The 20,194-nt window shown below is 39.1% G+C and overlaps 1 protein-coding gene across 6 annotated transcripts in view; it reads right to left on the bottom strand.

Annotated features, from left to right (window-relative positions):
• atxn2 (ataxin 2) overlaps window positions 1–15,483 on the bottom strand; it is a 42,205-nt gene extending 26,722 nt beyond the window's left edge. For all 6 annotated transcript variants that reach the window (XM_083644947.1, XM_083644948.1, XM_083644949.1 and 3 more), the window contains exons 1-7: window positions 14,972–15,483; window positions 12,844–12,877; window positions 11,799–11,858; window positions 11,287–11,358; window positions 9,649–9,799; window positions 8,444–8,458; window positions 6,777–6,901 (exon numbers count right to left, since the gene is read on the bottom strand). In XM_083644947.1, coding sequence (XP_083501073.1) covers window positions 6,777–6,901; window positions 8,444–8,458; window positions 9,649–9,799; window positions 11,287–11,358; window positions 11,799–11,858; window positions 12,844–12,877; window positions 14,972–15,078 — 564 coding nt within the window. In that variant the 5' untranslated portion in view covers window positions 15,079–15,483. The remainder of the gene's footprint in view (window positions 1–6,776; window positions 6,902–8,443; window positions 8,459–9,648; window positions 9,800–11,286; window positions 11,359–11,798; window positions 11,859–12,843; window positions 12,878–14,971) is intronic.
• Between the last annotated feature and the right edge of the window lie 4,711 nt (window positions 15,484–20,194).

The following is a 20,194-nucleotide window of genomic DNA, read 5'->3' as shown; positions in this document are numbered from 1 at the left end:
CTGATAACATGTGAGGAGATCCATTCTCTCTTTGATATAATTAAAACTGATAACATGTGAGGAGATCCATTCTCTCTTTGATATATTTAAAACTGATAACATGTGAGGAGATCCATTCTCTCTTTGATATAATTAAAACTGATAACATGTGAGGAGATCCATTCTCTCTTTAATATATTTAAAACTGATAACATGTGAGGAGATCCATTCTCTCTTTGATATATTTAAAACTGATAACATGTGAGGAGATCCATTCTCTCTTTGATATAATTAAAACTGATAACATGTGAGGAGATCCATTCTCTCTTTGATATATTTAAAACTGATAACATGTGAGGAGATCCATTCTCTCTTTAATATATTTAAAACTGATAACATGTGAGGAGATCCATTCTCTCTTTGATATAATTAAAACTGATAACATGTGAGGAGATCCATTCTCTCTTTGATATAATTAAAACTGATAACATGTGAGGAGATCCATTCTCTCTTTAATATATTTAAAACTGATAACATGTGAGGAGATCCATTCTCTCTTTGATATAATTAAAACTGATAACATGTGAGGAGATCCATTCTCTCTTTGACATAATTAAAACTGATAACATGTGAGGAGATCCATTCTCTCTTTGATATAATTAAAACTGATAACATGTGAGGAGATCCATTCTCTCTTTGATATAATTAAAACTGATAACATGTGAGGAGATCCATTCTCTCTTTGATATATTTAAAACTGATAACATGTGAGGAGATCCATTCTCTCTTTGATATAATTAAAACTGATAACATGTGAGGAGATCCATTCTCTCTTTAATATATTTAAAACTGATAACATGTGAGGAGATCCATTCTCTCTTTGATATATTTAAAACTGATAACATGTGAGGAGATCCATTCTCTCTTTAATATATTTAAAACTGATAACATGTGAGGAGATCCATTCTCTCTTTGATATATTTAAAACTGATAACATGTGAGGAGATCCATTCTCTCTTTAATATATTTAAAACTGATAACATGTGAGGAGATCCATTCTCTCTTTGATATATTTAAAACTGATAACATGTGAGGAGATCCATTCTCTCTTTGATATATTTAAAACTGATAACATGTGAGGAGATCCATTCTCTCTTTGATATATTTAAAACTGATAACATGTGAGGAGATCCATTCTCTCTTTGATATATTTAAAACTGATAACATGTGAGGAGATCCATTCTCTCTTTGATATATTTAAAACTGATAACATGTGAGGAGATCCATTCTCTCTTTGATATAATTAAAACTGATAACATGTGAGGAGATCCATTCTCTCTTTAATATATTTAAAACTGATAACATGTGAGGAGATCCATTCTCTCTTTGATATATTTAAAACTGATAACATGTGAGGAGATCCATTCTCTCTTTAATATATTTAAAACTGATAACATGTGAGGAGATCCATTCTCTCTTTGATATAATTAAAACTGATAACATGTGAGGAGATCCATTCTCTCTTTAATATATTTAAAACTGATAACATGTGAGGAGATCCATTCTCTCTTTGATATATTTAAAACTGATAACATGTGAGGAGATCCATTCTCTCTTTGATATATTTAAAACTGATAACATGTGAGGAGATCCATTCTCTCTTTGATATATTTAAAACTGATAACATGTGAGGAGATCCATTCTCTCTTTAATATATTTAAAACTGATAACATGTGAGGAGATCCATTCTCTCTTTAATATATTTAAAACTGATAACATGTGAGGAGATCCATTCTCTCTTTGATATATTTAAAACTGATAACATGTGAGGAGATCCATTCTCTCTTTAATATATTTAAAACTGATAACATGTGAGGAGATCCATTCTCTCTCTGACATAATTAAAACTGATAACATGTGAGGAGATCCATTCTCTCTTTGATATATTTAAAACTGATAACATGTGAGGAGATCCATTCTCTCTTTGATATATTTAAAACTGATAACATGTGAGGAGATCCATTCTCTCTTTGATATATTTAAAACTGATAACATGTGAGGAGATCCATTCTCTCTTTAATATATTTAAAACTGATAACATGTGAGGAGATCCATTCTCTCTTTAATATAATTAAAACTGATAACATGTGAGGAGATCCATTCTCTCTTTGATATATTTAAAACTGATAACATGTGAGGAGATCCATTCTCTCTTTAATATAATTAAAACTGATAACATGTGAGGAGATCCATTCTCTCTTTAATATATTTAAAACTGATAACATGTGAGGAGATCCATTCTCTCTTTAATATAATTAAAACTGATAACATGTGAGGAGATCCATTCTCTCTTTGATATATTTAAAACTGATAACATGTGAGGAGATCCATTCTCTCTTTAATATAATTAAAACTGATAACATGTGAGGAGATCCATTCTCTCTTTGATATATTTAAAACTGATAACATGTGAGGAGATCCATTCTCTCTTTAATATATTTAAAACTGATAACATGTGAGGAGATCCATTCTCTCTTTAATATAATTAAAACTGATAACATGTGAGGAGATCCATTCTCTCTTTGATATATTTAAAACTGATAACATGTGAGGAGATCCATTCTCTCTTTAATATAATTAAAACTGATAACATGTGAGGAGATCCATTCTCTCTTTAATATATTTAAAACTGATAACATGTGAGGAGATCCATTCTCTCTTTAATATAATTAAAACTGATAACATGTGAGGAGATCCATTCTCTCTTTGATATATTTAAAACTGATAACATGTGAGGAGATCCATTCTCTCTTTGATATATTTAAAACTGATAACATGTGAGGAGATCCATTCTCTCTTTGACATATTTAAAACTGATAACATGTGAGGAGATCCATTCTCTCTTTGACATAATTAAAACTGATAACATGTGAGGAGATCCATTCTCTCTTTGATATAATTAAAACTGATAACATGTGAGGAGATCCATTCTCTCTTTAATATATTTAAAACTGATAACATGTGAGGAGATCCATTCTCTCTTTGATATAATTAAAACTGATAACATGTGAGGAGATCCATTCTCTCTTTAATATATTTAAAACTGATAACATGTGAGGAGATCCATTCTCTCTTTAATATATTTAAAACTGATAACATGTGAGGAGATCCATTCTCTCTTTGATATAATTAAAACTGATAACATGTGAGGAGATCCATTCTCTCTTTGATATATTTAAAACTGATAACATGTGAGGAGATCCATTCTCTCTTTGATATATTTAAAACTGATAACATGTGAGGAGATCCATTCTCTCTTTGATATATTTAAAACTGATAACATGTGAGGAGATCCATTCTCTCTTTGATATATTTAAAACTGATAACATGTGAGGAGATCCATTCTCTCTTTGATATATTTAAAACTGATAACATGTGAGGAGATCCATTCTCTCTTTAATATATTTAAAACTGATAACATGTGAGGAGATCCATTCTCTCTTTAATATATTTAAAACTGATAACATGTGAGGAGATCCATTCTCTCTTTGATATATTTAAAACTGATAACATGTGAGGAGATCCATTCTCTCTTTAATATATTTAAAACTGATAACATGTGAGGAGATCCATTCTCTCTTTGATATATTTAAAACTGATAACATGTGAGGAGATCCATTCTCTCTTTGATATAATTAAAACTGATAACATGTGAGGAGATCCATTCTCTCTTTAATATATTTAAAACTGATAACATGTGAGGAGATCCATTCTCTCTTTGATATAATTAAAACTGATAACATGTGAGGAGATCCATTCTCTCTTTGATATATTTAAAACTGATAACATGTGAGGAGATCCATTCTCTCTTTGATATAATTAAAACTGATAACATGTGAGGAGATCCATTCTCTCTTTGATATATTTAAAACTGATAACATGTGAGGAGATCCATTCTCTCTTTGATATATTTAAAACTGATAACATGTGAGGAGATCCATTCTCTCTTTAATATATTTAAAACTGATAACATGTGAGGAGATCCATTCTCTCTTTGATATAATTAAAACTGATAACATGTGAGGAGATCCATTCTCTCTTTGATATATTTAAAACTGATAACATGTGAGGAGATCCATTCTCTCTTTGATATATTTAAAACTGATAACATGTGAGGAGATCCATTCTCTCTTTGATATATTTAAAACTGATAACATGTGAGGAGATCCATTCTCTCTTTAATATATTTAAAACTGATAACATGTGAGGAGATCCATTCTCTCTTTGATATATTTAAAACTGATAACATGTGAGGAGATCCATTCTCTCTTTGATATATTTAAAACTGATAACATGTGAGGAGATCCATTCTCTCTTTAATATATTTAAAACTGATAACATGTGAGGAGATCCATTCTCTCTTTGATATATTTAAAACTGATAACATGTGAGGAGATCCATTCTCTCTTTGATATATTTAAAACTGATAACATGTGAGGAGATCCATTCTCTCTTTGATATATTTAAAACTGATAACATGTGAGGAGATCCATTCTCTCTTTAATATATTTAAAACTGATAACATGTGAGGAGATCCATTCTCTCTTTGATATATTTAAAACTGATAACATGTGAGGAGATCCATTCTCTCTTTGATATAATTAAAACTGATAACATGTGAGGAGATCCATTCTCTCTTTGATATATTTAAAACTGATAACATGTGAGGAGATCCATTCTCTCTTTAATATATTTAAAACTGATAACATGTGAGGAGATCCATTCTCTCTTTGATATATTTAAAACTGATAACATGTGAGGAGATCCATTCTCTCTTTAATATATTTAAAACTGATAACATGTGAGGAGATCCATTCTCTCTTTAATATATTTAAAACTGATAACATGTGAGGAGATCCATTCTCTCTTTGATATATTTAAAACTGATAACATGTGAGGAGATCCATTCTCTCTTTGATATATTTAAAACTGATAACATGTGAGGAGATCCATTCTCTCTTTGATATATTTAAAACTGATAACATGTGAGGAGATCCATTCTCTCTTTAATATATTTAAAACTGATAACATGTGAGGAGATCCATTCTCTCTTTGATATATTTAAAACTGATAACATGTGAGGAGATCCATTCTCTCTTTGACATATTTAAAACTGATAACATGTGAGGAGATCCATTCTCTCTTTGATATATTTAAAACTGATAACATGTGAGGAGATCCATTCTCTCTTTGATATATTTAAAACTGATAACATGTGAGGAGATCCATTCTCTCTCTGACATAATTAAAACTGATAACATGTGAGGAGATCCATTCTCTCTTTGATATATTTAAAACTGATAACATGTGAGGAGATCCATTCTCTCTCTGACATAATTAAAACTGATAACATGTGAGGAGATCCATTCTCTCTTTGATATATTTAAAACTGATAACATGTGAGGAGATCCATTCTCTCTTTGATATATTTAAAACTGATAACATGTGAGGAGATCCATTCTCTCTTTGATATAATTAAAACTGATAACATGTGAGGAGATCCATTCTCTCTTTGATATATTTAAAACTGATAACATGTGAGGAGATCCATTCTCTCTTTAATATATTTAAAACTGATAACATGTGAGGAGATCCATTCTCTCTTTCATATATTTAAAACTGATAACATGTGAGGAGATCCATTCTCTCTTTGATATATTTAAAACTGATAACATGTGAGGAGATCCATTCTCTCTTTAATATATTTAAAACTGATAACATGTGAGGAGATCCATTCTCTCTTTAATATATTTAAAACTGATAACATGTGAGGAGATCCATTCTCTCTTTGACATATTTAAAACTGATAACATGTGAGGAGATCCATTCTCTCTTTGATATAATTAAAACTGATAACATGTGAGGAGATCCATTCTCTCTTTGATATATTTAAAACTGATAACATGTGAGGAGATCCATTCTCTCTTTGATATATTTAAAACTGATAACATGTGAGGAGATCCATTCTCTCTTTAATATATTTAAAACTGATAACATGTGAGGAGATCCATTCTCTCTTTGATATATTTAAAACTGATAACATGTGAGGAGATCCATTCTCTCTTTGATATATTTAAAACTGATAACATGTGAGGAGATCCATTCTCTCTTTGATATATTTAAAACTGATAACATGTGAGGAGATCCATTCTCTCTTTGATATATTTAAAACTGATAACATGTGAGGAGATCCATTCTCTCTTTGATATAATTAAAACTGATAACATGTGAGGAGATCCATTCTCTCTTTAATATATTTAAAACTGATAACATGTGAGGAGATCCATTCTCTCTTTGATATATTTAAAACTGATAACATGTGAGGAGATCCATTCTCTCTTTAATATATTTAAAACTGATAACATGTGAGGAGATCCATTCTCTCTTTGACATTTTTAAAACTGATAACGGGTGAGCAGAAAGTGTCACAGATAGCACCTGTCAATCACAGCCACAGATGTGTACACGTTGGAAGCGAATTTCTGAAAAATCGACTGTGGTTCGAAAAAATAAAGACCGCAATAACGCTCAGCGAAACTTCGCCGTTGGTATGCACAGGTGCATTGACTGATATAGGTTCGGAAAATATTATTGACATGCGAATTAATCGCACGAAAAAAACGCTCCCGATGTGTAAGGACCTTAAGACTGGAAGAGAGAATGTGTGTTAGCAGGTGATATATCCATCTGTACTGTACGTGTGTGTGTGTGTGTGTGTGTGTGTGTGTGTGTGTTACCACGTCAGTGTCCAGGGACTCCAGGCTATCAGAGGTGTGTGTCTCTCCTCCATCCCAGGGCTCGAGATCTTTCTCCTTGTGCTCTCCGTTGATCCTGCTGGTCACAGCTGCATCTGTGAAGTTGTCTGTGTGAGACACACACACACACAAAGAATACACATTTCTATACAGCTGACACACAAAAACACAAGTTACCCATACACACACACACACACACACAGGGAAGCTTGTGGTGAAATACAGTCACGCGGTGACACAAGGTTGCTCTCTTTGTGCAGGCTCTCAGAACAAAGCCTACAGGGAGGTAGTGGTGGTACACCAGTGTCACACACACACACACGCGCACACACACACACACACACACAAGCACACGCGGGTCCAACTGGATTGGGGAAGAATCCTTTCAAAAATAATTGCGTGATCGCTTGAGCTGGCCTTGGTATTGCTAAATCTAATGGGTTTTGCTTGGCTTATGTCTGGGAAAGAAAGTGAAAAAGGCACTCCCACCCATCTTGGCTTGAAGAAACATAAACCAATTAATTCAAGAGGAGACCCCATGTGACCTTCATAAGAGATTCATTGTGCCCCCCCCCCCCCCCAGTTTCTTGAGCATTACATTTCCCTCCATTACTCCCATCTTAAAGACAACTTTCACGTGTATAAGAATTATATTTGGGACTGATGGCAGCCAATCAGTGAACTAGGGCTAGGCCAAGCTCAACCAAAACCCCCAATTGTATTTGAAAGGAAATAAAATCACTCACTTTAACCCAAGTCTGCTCTAACATCTAAGAGCTAGCACTGATGGACCATGTGAATAAAGCGTATCAACTGCCTGGAGTGACGTCACGCGCTCCTCCCAGCTCGCAAAGTGCATCCAAGCATTTCTGGCCCAGAGCAGAGAAGTTCAGAAAGGCTAGATCCGCACCATACTGTACGAGGGGCTCGCAGCACTGAACTGTCAGTAGAGGGGGCTGGCATGCTTAATACACATGGTCCACCACACGGATTGGAATTGTGGAAAACAAAAAACATGTACAAAAATCAAGAGGGCATAGAGGGGGGAGGGGGTAAGTAAACATGCATTTAGATGGCAATCAAGTATATAACTTAAAAACACCGGAGGCCCAAATCTAATTTAGACAACCCAGCACAACCTGATTTTTCGCACTATAACCTGATTTTTCCACACTATACCCACAAAGCAAATTAAGGTGAGAAATGAGTTTGCAATCAGTTGCTTTCAGTGGAATTACACATACTGTAAGAAATACATGGAGCATCTGACAGTTTAGTAGTGTATCTGCCTATGTGGGATAAGCACTGTAAATATTTTATTACAACTACAAGGTGTGTGATATGGTGACTGCTCTGTTTCCTCCATTGAAAGCAACATCAAGCCTAAAGGTAATGAAGGATCTGGTGAAAAGAAGGAGAGCGACTTGAGTGAGATATTCATATTTGTGTTATGAAAGTAGTGTTCCTCACATGATTCAGCCTCAATGTGGACTTTAATGCATTTTCATTACACTGTGAAATAGAATAGACCCAAACCTGGGAAATCCCCACATTGCATTTTCATCTTTCAATAAAGCGGATCAAAGTGTGTTTGAGTGTGTATGTGTGCATACAGAAAGGTGTGAGAGCAGAAAACAGCCATATATTACCTGTGTCAGAGGAGACTAGACCATCGGAGAGGAGAGACAGACAGATGAGAGAGAGAGTCAGAAGATGGACAGACAGACAGACAGACAGACTGAATGACTGACTGGTGGTCACACTAACAGTTGATACCAACCGAAAAAACCCACCCTCCCAACCCCCGAAAAAGGAAACACTGATGATACCCAGACCCCAGTCTTATCTCCACATTCATTTTTGAGTCTGATCCCTTACTGTATGTTGCAATCACAACAAGAGCGAAAAATCACGTTACTCGCTCCAGTTCGCGCAAATTATTCGCCAAACTTGAAAAATGTCAATGGAGCGAATGAGGCGAACTTTGCGTCATTCTCAGTCGCGCCGCATCATTTCCCTTCATTCACCCCGCCCGGGTTCAGCTCGCATGTTTGCATTGCCTTTGTATGGAATCTCAACCGCGCAAATTTGCGAAATCGTGTTCGGTGTTAACGCCCAGTTAGTCTACCGCTCCTGTAAATCTGTGCTGCTATGTGACCACATGTAAAACTTGAGGTTTTGGACTCTATGTGCAAAAACGCTATCTTGCCCCAAAAGGAAAAATCCTCATCTGGTGGCTCTATAAGCTTAACATTGATGCCGCAGAATTTGCTGCAAAAGAAAGTGAAATTTCCAGTCAGTCAGTTCACAATTGTTCAGTTCCTAGAAGATAATTTGTCAGAAATGACAACCCAGCACTACCATCTCATAGAATCACGAGGTGAGCCTCGACACTTTATCACCTTTTCATTTTCAGATCATAAAACCCTCCCACTTAGTACATTATGGTTCCAAACAGAACTGAATGGGTCAAGATGAATTAGATCAAGGAGACTCATTCAGCCTTTATTGAGTGTCCTGGCTGTGCCAGGGCGACCTTCGGACCAATCAATACTTCACATTAGTCTTCAATGACTGGCCACTCAGAGCAGACGCACGAGATTTAACTTGTGGGCTCTGCGACATCACAGCAGTAAATACAGGCTGAACCAGATCAATAAGTTGTGTGTATGGACTGATGGGCTTTCACTTTGGCATGTAAGTGTGTTTTTATGTGTGTGCAATACATACAAAGTGACACCTAGTTATACTGTGTGCGCCTGTTCATGCGTGTTTACTATGTACAAGAACATGTGTCAAAAGATGGCTGTACGTGCACCTGGATAATATTAACCGACAACAAAAGCTTCTGTACCTTTCCTGGCAAAATTGAGGTCCACATCTTTGAAGGTCACCACGACTACATCGGAGGCCTTGAAAACGATGCTCTCCACAATATCCTCTTTCCTGGGGCCCACACTTGGCTCTGGGCTCTTTCTGTGAGCCGCATCCAACACCAGGTCACACTGAGGGAGAAAACAATGTTAAATGGACTGCATTCATATAGCGCTTTTCTAGTCTACCGACCACTCAAAGTGCTTTACAACACATGCCTACATTCACACACACATTCATACACCGATGGCTGCAAGCTACCACGCAGGTTGCTGGCACAACCATTGGGAGCAATTTGGGGGTTCAGTATCTTGCCCGAGGACACTTCGACATGTGGGCTGGTGGAGCCGGGGGATCGAACCAACGACCTTCTGATTAGCGGATGACCCGCTCTACCTCCCAAGTCACAGCCGCCTCAATAAGCAAGAGGCTGGTATCATCTACAGGAGGGATGGGCACATTTTAAACTGATTAGCAGACCTTCAACCAGACAGGAGGAAGTGATCAGTGAAATCACCTGATGTGTGGTTGGAATGAAAAGGCCCTCTGTGGCACATGATTGGCTATCCCTGCTCTACAGGAAATCAGTTGTGATTCATAGTCTGGTCTCATGACCTGAAAAAAGCAGTAGCCTGATATGAGATACATGAATATGAACCCTGCTGTTTTGTGACCCAAAAAATTAGAACATTGATTGGTGGGGCTAATGATTGTTTCTAATGTTCCATCAACAACTGAAGTTACAGCCATGCTCTCCCAACTAAAATTGTACAGAACACCTCTAACGTCACTCGGGTTAAGGATTATTTCATTTGGCACAAATGAAATGTTCCTACAGGGAAAGGATTGTAAAATACTTCAACCTAAAAGGGAAGCTCAGGGACCACATGCCTCTCCTCCATAAAAGGAAAGATGGAGAGGCTGATCATTTCTGAGCTTCACCTTTAAGGTGAAAACGGCCGTTGAGTGCTGCCTAGGCACCATCTTCCCTGCATACGTAGCATTAGCACCATTAACAAGGAAATTACACAACTGACTTTATATTAGCACTAGCGCTCGACCGATATGGGTTTTTCAATGGCTGATGCAGATATTTAGCGAGCGGGGGGGGGTGATGGGCGATATATAATGCTGATATCATCTTTTCTTTTTCTTTTTTAATCTGATAAAATACAATAATAACAAATGAGACACAAAATTGCTGAACTTGAATGTATATTTATTTAACACTAATGTTATTGTCTGCATTGTCTGTTTGCTTAAATAGATCTGCACTGTCTGCAGTGCATTAACTAAACAAATGTCTGCACAAATAATCAAAAATCTAAACTTTGTAAAAACAAAACCTTGTGAATGTAAAATGAAGTTTCCGTGCACTTAACAGCATTGATCAGCACACGCATAAATAAAACATAAATAAATAATGTTAGTGTAGTGCACAGAGTAGCAGCATCTCTTTGTTTTAGTCCCAGACATGCAGACATTTTTTGTTTAGCGGCCGATTATCCCAAAATGGCTGCAAAATGCCATTAATTAGCTTGATTAATCAGACAACCAATTAATCTGTCTATCTTTAATTAGGGCCTAGGAACCACTTCGGCGTATGTGTGATCCTTACCTCTGGACCGTATGTCTTAAACACTCCTTCATAGACTGCTCCATTCTTCACCTTCAGCTCACATTTGGTCCCCTGTAAATAAGTATGCCTATCATTTTCACTGTCTACTCACTCTCATACACTTCAGTGTCAATATCAATTTACGCATAAAAAAAAAAGAAAAAGTTCAGAGACCCATCTGCTGCAAAACAGAAATAAACAAATGATTGATCAATCTCTGCTTTGTTTATGCGACCAGCTGTCTCTACAAATTACACAGGCCTTGTTTATTGCAGCGTAGACATTTTGGAGACAACAGCATGTGGTAAATGACAGGCTGCAGTACATGCTGGCTGCTGTACATGCTGCTGGACCTAATTCATTACAGCAAGCATGCTTCACATGGCTGCTTCACACAAGGTTTTTGTGTGACTGTTATTCGGATTACAAATAAGACCACATTCAAAAGCACATACTACATATAATCTGCAAAATGGAGCAGCAAAGACTTCATAGACACACAGTACACATACCACCACTGATGTCAAGACATGGACCATCCTCATATTTGCATATACACCATTGAAAACGACCTGAGGAAGACAAAAAAAATCACCTGAGTTCTAATGCACCCACTGTTCAAAGACAAACAGCCTTATGACAACTATTAGGCATTTGAATAAATAACAGGGCAAAAGTTGATGTGCCACAGATTCATCAGTCGCCCTGCATAACGGTGCATAATAATAAGAAAGAGATACCCACACACTGGATTTATGCTTCCATTGTGGTCCATTCTGTGCAACTTCACAAAATGTAGACGTGACAAAAATATGATTTGTAGCCTATGTCTAAGTAACACAGATAGGGGTGTAGCGGTTCACAAAATTCATGGTTCAGTTCGATACGACACAGTGGTGTCACAGTTCGGTATGTTTTCGATACAGCAAAAAGTAGGAATGACAGAGAAATTGCAGCGTTTTTACGTTTTACTTACGGTACTTATTTTATTATTTTCAAAGTCTAGTAAAAAAAAAATCAATCCACGGCAATGTTTTTTTTAAAACCTTTTGTCTTTTTTGTCTGTTTTAATTTGCATGATATCCTTAAAGAATACTTGCACTGCTCAGTAGTGAAAGATTACGGTAGTTTGATTTGCAATGCGCAATGAACCTAAAGCCTTGTACCTTAATGGTTCAGTATGAAATATGAATATGTATTGTTAATGGTAAATGGCCTGCATTTATATAGCGCTTTTATCCAAAGCACTTTACAATCAGTAGGTACATTCACCCATTCATACACCGATGGCGGCAGGCTACCACGCAGGGGCACACCATGGGTTATTGTTACACCCCTAAACGCAGATGTTTGGTGAAACTTTGCACGGAGTAAACTAAAAAGGAGCATCAATCCGGTGTGTTTGCATTTTTTTCTATGAAGGAGCAGTCCTTCTTTGATACCATGTAGTACTAGAAGGCCTGCCCTACATGTATTTCTTATAATACAGAGTTCTGAGACTGAAACAGCCAAACCCTGCTGACTTGCAAGAGTTAACCGTTCAAACATTTTACTTACTGCTGCAGAAGGACCTTTACCACTGTGTCGTCCTCTGAAAAAAAGGGGGCATTGTTGTCAGAATCACCATTATCATCAGTATCACGCTTCTCTCTAGTATCAAATAATACTCTAGTGTAGTCAATCATAACATTGACTGATTGGAAAGTTCAAAAGGTGGTGATGTATAAAGTGGTACAGAACCACTGTTACACGTTTTGGGAGAGCCCCAAGAATCATCATCACCATCAGTGGACCCTATAGAGCTGAACAGTCACGTGACATCTTTTGCCCCGGAAGTGAGTTTCCCATTCATTTTCTGTATAGACATTTTGAAAAATCCTTATCTAACGAGTTTTAAGGCTGGAACAAAGCCAACCCGTGACCTACTGAATCATGAGTGACCATAAAACATTTCAGTTGGAGCAAAAATGAAAAAACATCATCAGGGGGAAAATGAATTTTCGATTCGCAACCCCCCCACCTCTTTATTTTTTGTTTTTGCTCCAAGTGAACTGTTTTATGGTCACTCACGAATCAGTAGCTCACGGGGTGGCTTGGTTCCAGCCTTAAAACTCATTATATAAGGTTTTTTGACATGTCTATGGAGAAAATGAATGGGAAACACTTCTGGGGCAAGAAATGTCACGTGACTGTTGAGCTCTATTCCAATCTACAAATATTGTGCATGACAGTACAAGAAAAAAGGCATTATGCATTGGTAACTACACGAAGAGCATGAGCAGAGCAAAAAAAATCCACATACCACACACTCAAGTAGTCCTGTGTTTAAGTGTGTGTGGTTACAGCCACATATTTTCACACTATTATGCATGAGACTTTATATTATAAAGTCTTTCCATATGTGGATATTGTGTGGATTCTGAAATTCCCTTAAGTCCAAAAATATTGTGTTGGAAAGAATCATGTTCAAGTGGCTGCCAGCCAAACACCATGTAGCCTACATTTCTCAAGCATGTCCTAAAATGCACCTTGTACAGCCCCTGGCACACAGCCAGCCAGCCAGGCCCACACACAATCACACACTCTCTCTCTCTCTCTCTCTCTCTCTCTCTTTCTCTCTCGCTCTCTCTCACATACACACATTTTAGAATTTCTGGACTGCAATATGCTGGCCAATGCTTCACTTGTATCTTGGTGTCTAACACAGGTCCAACCTTATTTTACATCTTCAGCAAGGCCTCGTTGGATAAAACCTACGCAATGAATGGGACATACTGTCCTCCTAGTGACCGGTGAATAGAATGCTATCCAAATAATCACGCCAAAATACACAACATATGCATACAGCTACTACATTGATAATATGTGCTATGTCTTAAAACGACATTTAGCTATATAAATGTCATGCTTCAAGGACACTAACGACGTTATTTCACACAAGCAGCACCGGCAACGTCAAGGTTGAAAGCCCGTCGGTCTAATTCCCCTCTCCTCTCCTCACCCCTTCACCACCCCCGCCCCTTTATTTCATGCGCCCACACATTTTGTATCAAATTCTTGGCAAACCCATTGCAGCATTGTTGCGGTAACAAGCTACATACCAGTCCTATCAAAATAAAAGCAGTATTTTATCGCAACCGATTCAGATCAAAGCCGCCAAGCTGCGTAACGTTAGCTGGCCGAGTAGCCGTTAACACTGAATGAGGCAAGTGCACTGAATAACAAGCATGGGCTGTCAAATGGCTAATTAACGCTAGCTGGCTCTCTGGACTTCAGGCTGGTCCAAAGCCTGATAGTAGCTTAACGTTACACCAATATTAGCAACTTAGCAAGCAACTTTGCTACTGCCAGCACGCGAGAACATCAGTTAGCCCACCAAAAGAGGTCAAGATACATGAACAGAGGCTAAATGCTACGTTTGATTTGACAGGTGACGTTAAGTCGAAGTTCTAACATCATGCGAGCAGACAGGCCTCGCTAACTGCATAACGTTACGCTAGGTGACCAACACGTCGCAAGGCCCAAATACGTTCACATACACACATTCAAGTTTTGGATCACACAACAGAAATGTCACCTCCTAAAACTGACACCATTGGTAACGATTACAACCATGTCCTGGAAACCGATCACATTAGCCCCAGCCACTGTGTCATTTCGCTAACGTAATTTAACGATAACTGACCTGCCCAAATTCTGTCGTCCCCCGCCGCTTCCGCCAGCACCAGAGGCAGCGGCACCACCAGTGCTGCCACCGCCGGGCTTGCGATTTCCACCGGCCTTCATTGACATGGTGATCCCATAAACGACAACGTTTGCAGTGTTTTCTGATATTTTAAAACGACCAGCTTTACACTGCAATCTTGTTGCGATGAGACGATGCTATACAGTTGTGTGACAGCTTGCTAGCAATATGAAGATCTGGCTAGCTAGCAAGCTATTGAAGCTAATGTCAACTTGCTTGTCTGCCTCAGTTTCTTGAGGAAGATGCTATGCTAACGGACTAGCTAGCTACAGTTTGCTAGCTAAATTAGCAATCTGTACAATGTCTATTAAAACAGAAAAAAATATATTTAAAAAAAGACAATACGCGCTAATAACTCTTCGGAAATAAACGTGTGTGTTACACCTCTTGTCAATTGGTTATGTAATACTAACAAAAAAATTCGATTATCTCAAAATGGGGTTTACAGCTCTCTCGGGTTCTCTCCGTTGCTAACAGCGAAAAGACCAAAACAGTCTGAAAGGGGACAAAAAACAGCGGAGGGATATATGAAAGGCGTAACGCCATAGAACATCCAATCAAATATTCCTGGACTGTGTACTTTGATAACCATAACGCTGACAAAAAATACGAATATGACGATATTGAATCCAGACTATCAAGAGAAATACATTGTCACTTATCTTTATAGGAAATATCAACCCTACAACATTGCACTATTTACAGGAAGTCCATGACCTCAGCGGCTGTATTGTGGCATCCACGTGAGCCGGCGAACACACACACACACACACACACCATCACACGTAGATACACGCACAATTGCACACTGCTTGTGTATGCATATTAGCTGCAACTAAATGACAAATGAAATAGGTTAGCTATTACTATTCACGACTAGCCCGATAAAGATGACATTTTAATGCCTTCTATTTGCTTGCGTTATTTCGATCTTACCTTATGATGACGGGTTGGATGACAAGACTGACTGACTGACCCTCTATCGTGGTTCTCAAAGTGTGGTCCAGGGGTCCCCAGCAAAACGTGTATGACTATTTTGGTCATGGGTTTCATACACTTTAAGGAATAAAACATATAAAAGCAAAAATCGTATCAGATGGGGGACCCTGGTATGGGGGTGGCCTAATTTGTGTCAGTTTAGGGTCCTTGACATAAAAAGGTTTGAGAACCACTGCTATGTGAATTGGTTGCAGACAAATGCAGCAACATAATACAGTGATCGATTACACAGAGATCCCGATTAGAGACCAATACAATAGCAATGTAATGCATACACACTGTATAGCCTACTGGATTAATCTGCTTTTATACTCAAATTCTAACAAAGTGGTACATCTGAAAATCATATGATTTCTGCTTGTGGAATATTACTGCCTCTCTTTTTTATATAGCCTAATACATTTAGAGTATGCCACAACAGTGTGAATTTTACACGTAGAAAAATAGGATTAAGTTCACCCTATTGACCGTTGCTGAAAATGCACTATTTGTCTGAATACTTTTTGGTCAAGTGAATCTCACTGGCACATTTTGGGCTCACTGCTTCTTCACCTGTCCTTGACCTAGTATTTTCTCTCCTTCTTGCCTGACTGCAGTGAATTATTCACACCTTAATTAAGCATTGTAGTTTCTGTAATACAGGGTGGGGTTGGTAGCCCCATGCCCAACCCCCAAACCTGGAGCAATGTGCTGGCTTTTGTCTGGCCCCTCACCCACCCATTGCCTTAAGATGGAGATCAACAGGCAAAATAACACATGGAAGGCCCAAAAGCACCTGGCACAGAACTGTGACAGAGCTGGACAAAATGATCCTCTCATGGGGAGAGGAGAAACACGTTGCCAAGGAAGGACAAAATGCGATGGAGAGAGCTTATTGCAGCCTTATGTCCCATAGGAGATAAAGAGGAGCAATGTTGCCCAACATCCAGAGAGGCCAGTTTAGTCCCAAGTAAATTTTGCTTGTCGTTGTGAAGAACTATAGCCTACCGGTACATTAAATGCCGGGTAAATGAGAGCATCTTGAAAGTAGTTTCATGTTTCTCTGCAAATGAAATGTAGGTGCTATCCAAGGTGCTGATTAAACAACCTGTGGATTGCACTGATGGCTGGAGTGAATAGCATGGCTGAATTATTTAACAGAATTATTTAGCCTACTACTTGTTTATTGCGATTTAATCTCAAAATAACAAACCTACTGTACAGTCCAAATTTTAAAAAGCCTGAAAACTACATGTTCAGAAAAGTCCCACTAGTGGAATCACCTCTCTGGCCCCTCCTCCTGATGTAAACAGCTAGTAGAATTTTGGTGGAACACACTTTTAAAACTATCATTGGTCACCCAATTCGGTAGCGAAAACCAGTGGCATGTACCTCGGCATCTTACTCTGGCACATGCCAGAAACACCGGCATCTGATGCTGGCATCACCTCATGGAGATGCCAGCATCTTTACAGGCACCTCACAGAGTTGCTGGTGTGGGTACCAGATCTACTCTGCCTGCCCGATATGTTTCGGGTAAAGTTGTGATGTCATGTAGTTGCAGGACCCCGAGCACTTCCGGTACCACACCGGCATCTTTACTGGCACCTCACAGAGATACTGGCATGTTTACCAGCACCTCACAGAGATGCTGGCATCTTTACAGGCACCTGACGCTGGCCGGCACAGAGATGCCGGCATCTTTACCGCACAGAGACGCTGGCATCTTTACCATGCTGGCATCTTTACCGCACAGAGATGCTGGCATCTTTACCGCACAGAGACGCTGGCATCTTTACCGCACAGAGACGCTGGCATCTTTACCATGCTGGCATCTTTACCGCACAGAGACGCTGGCATCTTTACCATGCTGGCATCTTTACCGCACAGAGATGCTGGCATCTTTACCGCACAGAGACGCTGGCATCTTTACCATGCTGGCATCTTTACCGCACAGAGATGCTGGAATCTTTACCGCACAGAGACGCTGGAATCTTTACCGCACAGAGATGCTGGAATCTTTACCGCACAGAGACACTGGAATCTTTACCGCACAGAGACGCTGGAATCTTTACCGCACAGAGACACTGGAATCTTTACCGCACAGAGATGCTGGCATCTTTACCGCACAGAGACACTGTCATCTTTACCGCACAGAGACGCTGTCATCTTTACCGCACAGAGACACTGTCATCTTTACCGCACAGAGACACTGGCATCTTTACCGCACAGAGATGCTGGAATCTTTACCGCACAGAGACGCTGGCATCTTTACCGCACAGAGACACTGTCATCTTTACCGCACAGAGATGCTGGAATCTTTACCGCACAGAGATGCTGGAATCTTTACCGCACAGAGACGCTGGCATCTTTACCGCACAGAGACACTGTCATCTTTACCGCACAGAGATGCTTGAATCTTTACCGCACAGAGACACTGGCATCTTTACCGCACAGAGACGCTGGCATCTTTACCGCACAGAGACACTGGCATCTTTACCGCACAGAGATGCTGGAATCTTTACCGCACAGAGATGCTGGAATCTTTACCGCACAGAGACGCTGGAATCTTTACCGCACAGAGACGCTGGCATCTTTACCGCACAGAGACGCTGGAATCTTTACCGCACAGAGACGCTGGCATCTTTACCGCACAGAGACGCTGGCATCTTTACCGCACAGAGACGCTGGAATCTTTACCGCACAGAGACGCTGGAATCTTTACCGCACAGAGACGCTGGCATCTTTACCGCACAGAGACGCTGGCATCTTTACCGCACAGAGACGCTGGAATCTTTACCGCACAGAGATGCTGGAATCTTTACCGCACAGAGATGCCGGCATCTTTACCAGCACCTCGCAGAGATCCTGCAATCTCAGCATCTTTATAGGCATCTCTAGCTGCCACAGGAAGTTACCAGTTGAGGTGCCAGGTGCCACAATTGGAGCCATAGAATCTAGTAGTGGCATCTCCTGTGGTATCCAGTGGCACTGACACCTCAGTGGCAGGTAGTGACATGTGTCTACAATGTCCCTATAATAAAGGCATACAATGCATTTGTATGCCTTTATTATAGGGACAGTATAGATTCCACTGAGATTACACGGGCTGCCATGATGTGCCACAGCCTGCCAGTGCCACTTAGGAGGGCCCTGGTAAGGAGGCATTGGGAATTAACAGTGTGAATTTATTCCATGAATAATTGCAAATTCTTAGGCGGCATCGTTGCAACTATGGTTCGCTGTTTGAGCGTTTGATTTGTAATCCCATTAAATTAATGGACGCAACAACACATTAATGTCATTAGTGCCAACACACACCTATGGAAGTATGACTCCGAAGGATAGCCTCCTACTTATCTTTACGATTTGAGTTATCTCATGGAAGTTGAATCGTAGGACCTTGGGAGGCCCCATCAGTCTGTCTCTTTCGGATTGCCTTTCTAGAAAATGAACGACAGTGCGTGAAATTGGAATTTGGAAAGAGATGCTTAATATCTCTTCAATAATCTCCGTTTACGCTAAGGAGCAGTGTGTACATGCGCGAAAATGTCAGGGTTGACGAAACGTGTCAATGATTTCAATCAGGCGTTCTCTACAGACTACTTTTGCGTAGATACAGTTTGTGTATTCTTGATTCTTTGACAAGACGGCCATGGAACTATAAGGTAGCAAAGAGATAGAAGTCTCTTTGGTCACCTCCCATAACATTTTTCATCAACTATTTCAATGGTTGAGATACACCGTTATTATTAATTAGGCGCAGTAATGATTATTATATTGTCTCGCGAAAGAATGTTATTGTCTGTGGCTTTGCGTGCTGCTAGCTAACTTGCCAATTGCCATCTGAGCTAACTAGCTAGCACATTAGCAAACCTCTGCTCGACGACAGAAAGAATACGTCTCAACTCTTCTGGGGAACACTGTGTGCCGATTTGTTAAATCAACTTATCACCGACGCCGCATTTCACATGGTATCTTTGCTCTACCTTATCGTTCACAATTGGCATTTTAACAAAATAATTTATCCTGACCGTGGGACAGAGTGGCAATAGTTTATTTGCCAGCTATAGCGGGATAATAGCAAGTTAGCCCGGTATCTTGCTATCAACTAACGTAACGTTAGCAGACCACTGCACTCATTGCGCTGGCTAAAAATATACTATTCTTGTCCCATACTCGGTG

This window comes from Poromitra crassiceps (genome assembly GCF_964638095.1).
Source record: "Poromitra crassiceps genome assembly, chromosome: 10".
Classification (NCBI taxonomy): Eukaryota; Metazoa; Chordata; class Actinopteri; order Beryciformes; family Melamphaidae; genus Poromitra; species Poromitra crassiceps.
Note: the sequence above shows the minus strand (reverse complement) of the source record. Positions and strands in the feature narration are given on the sequence as shown.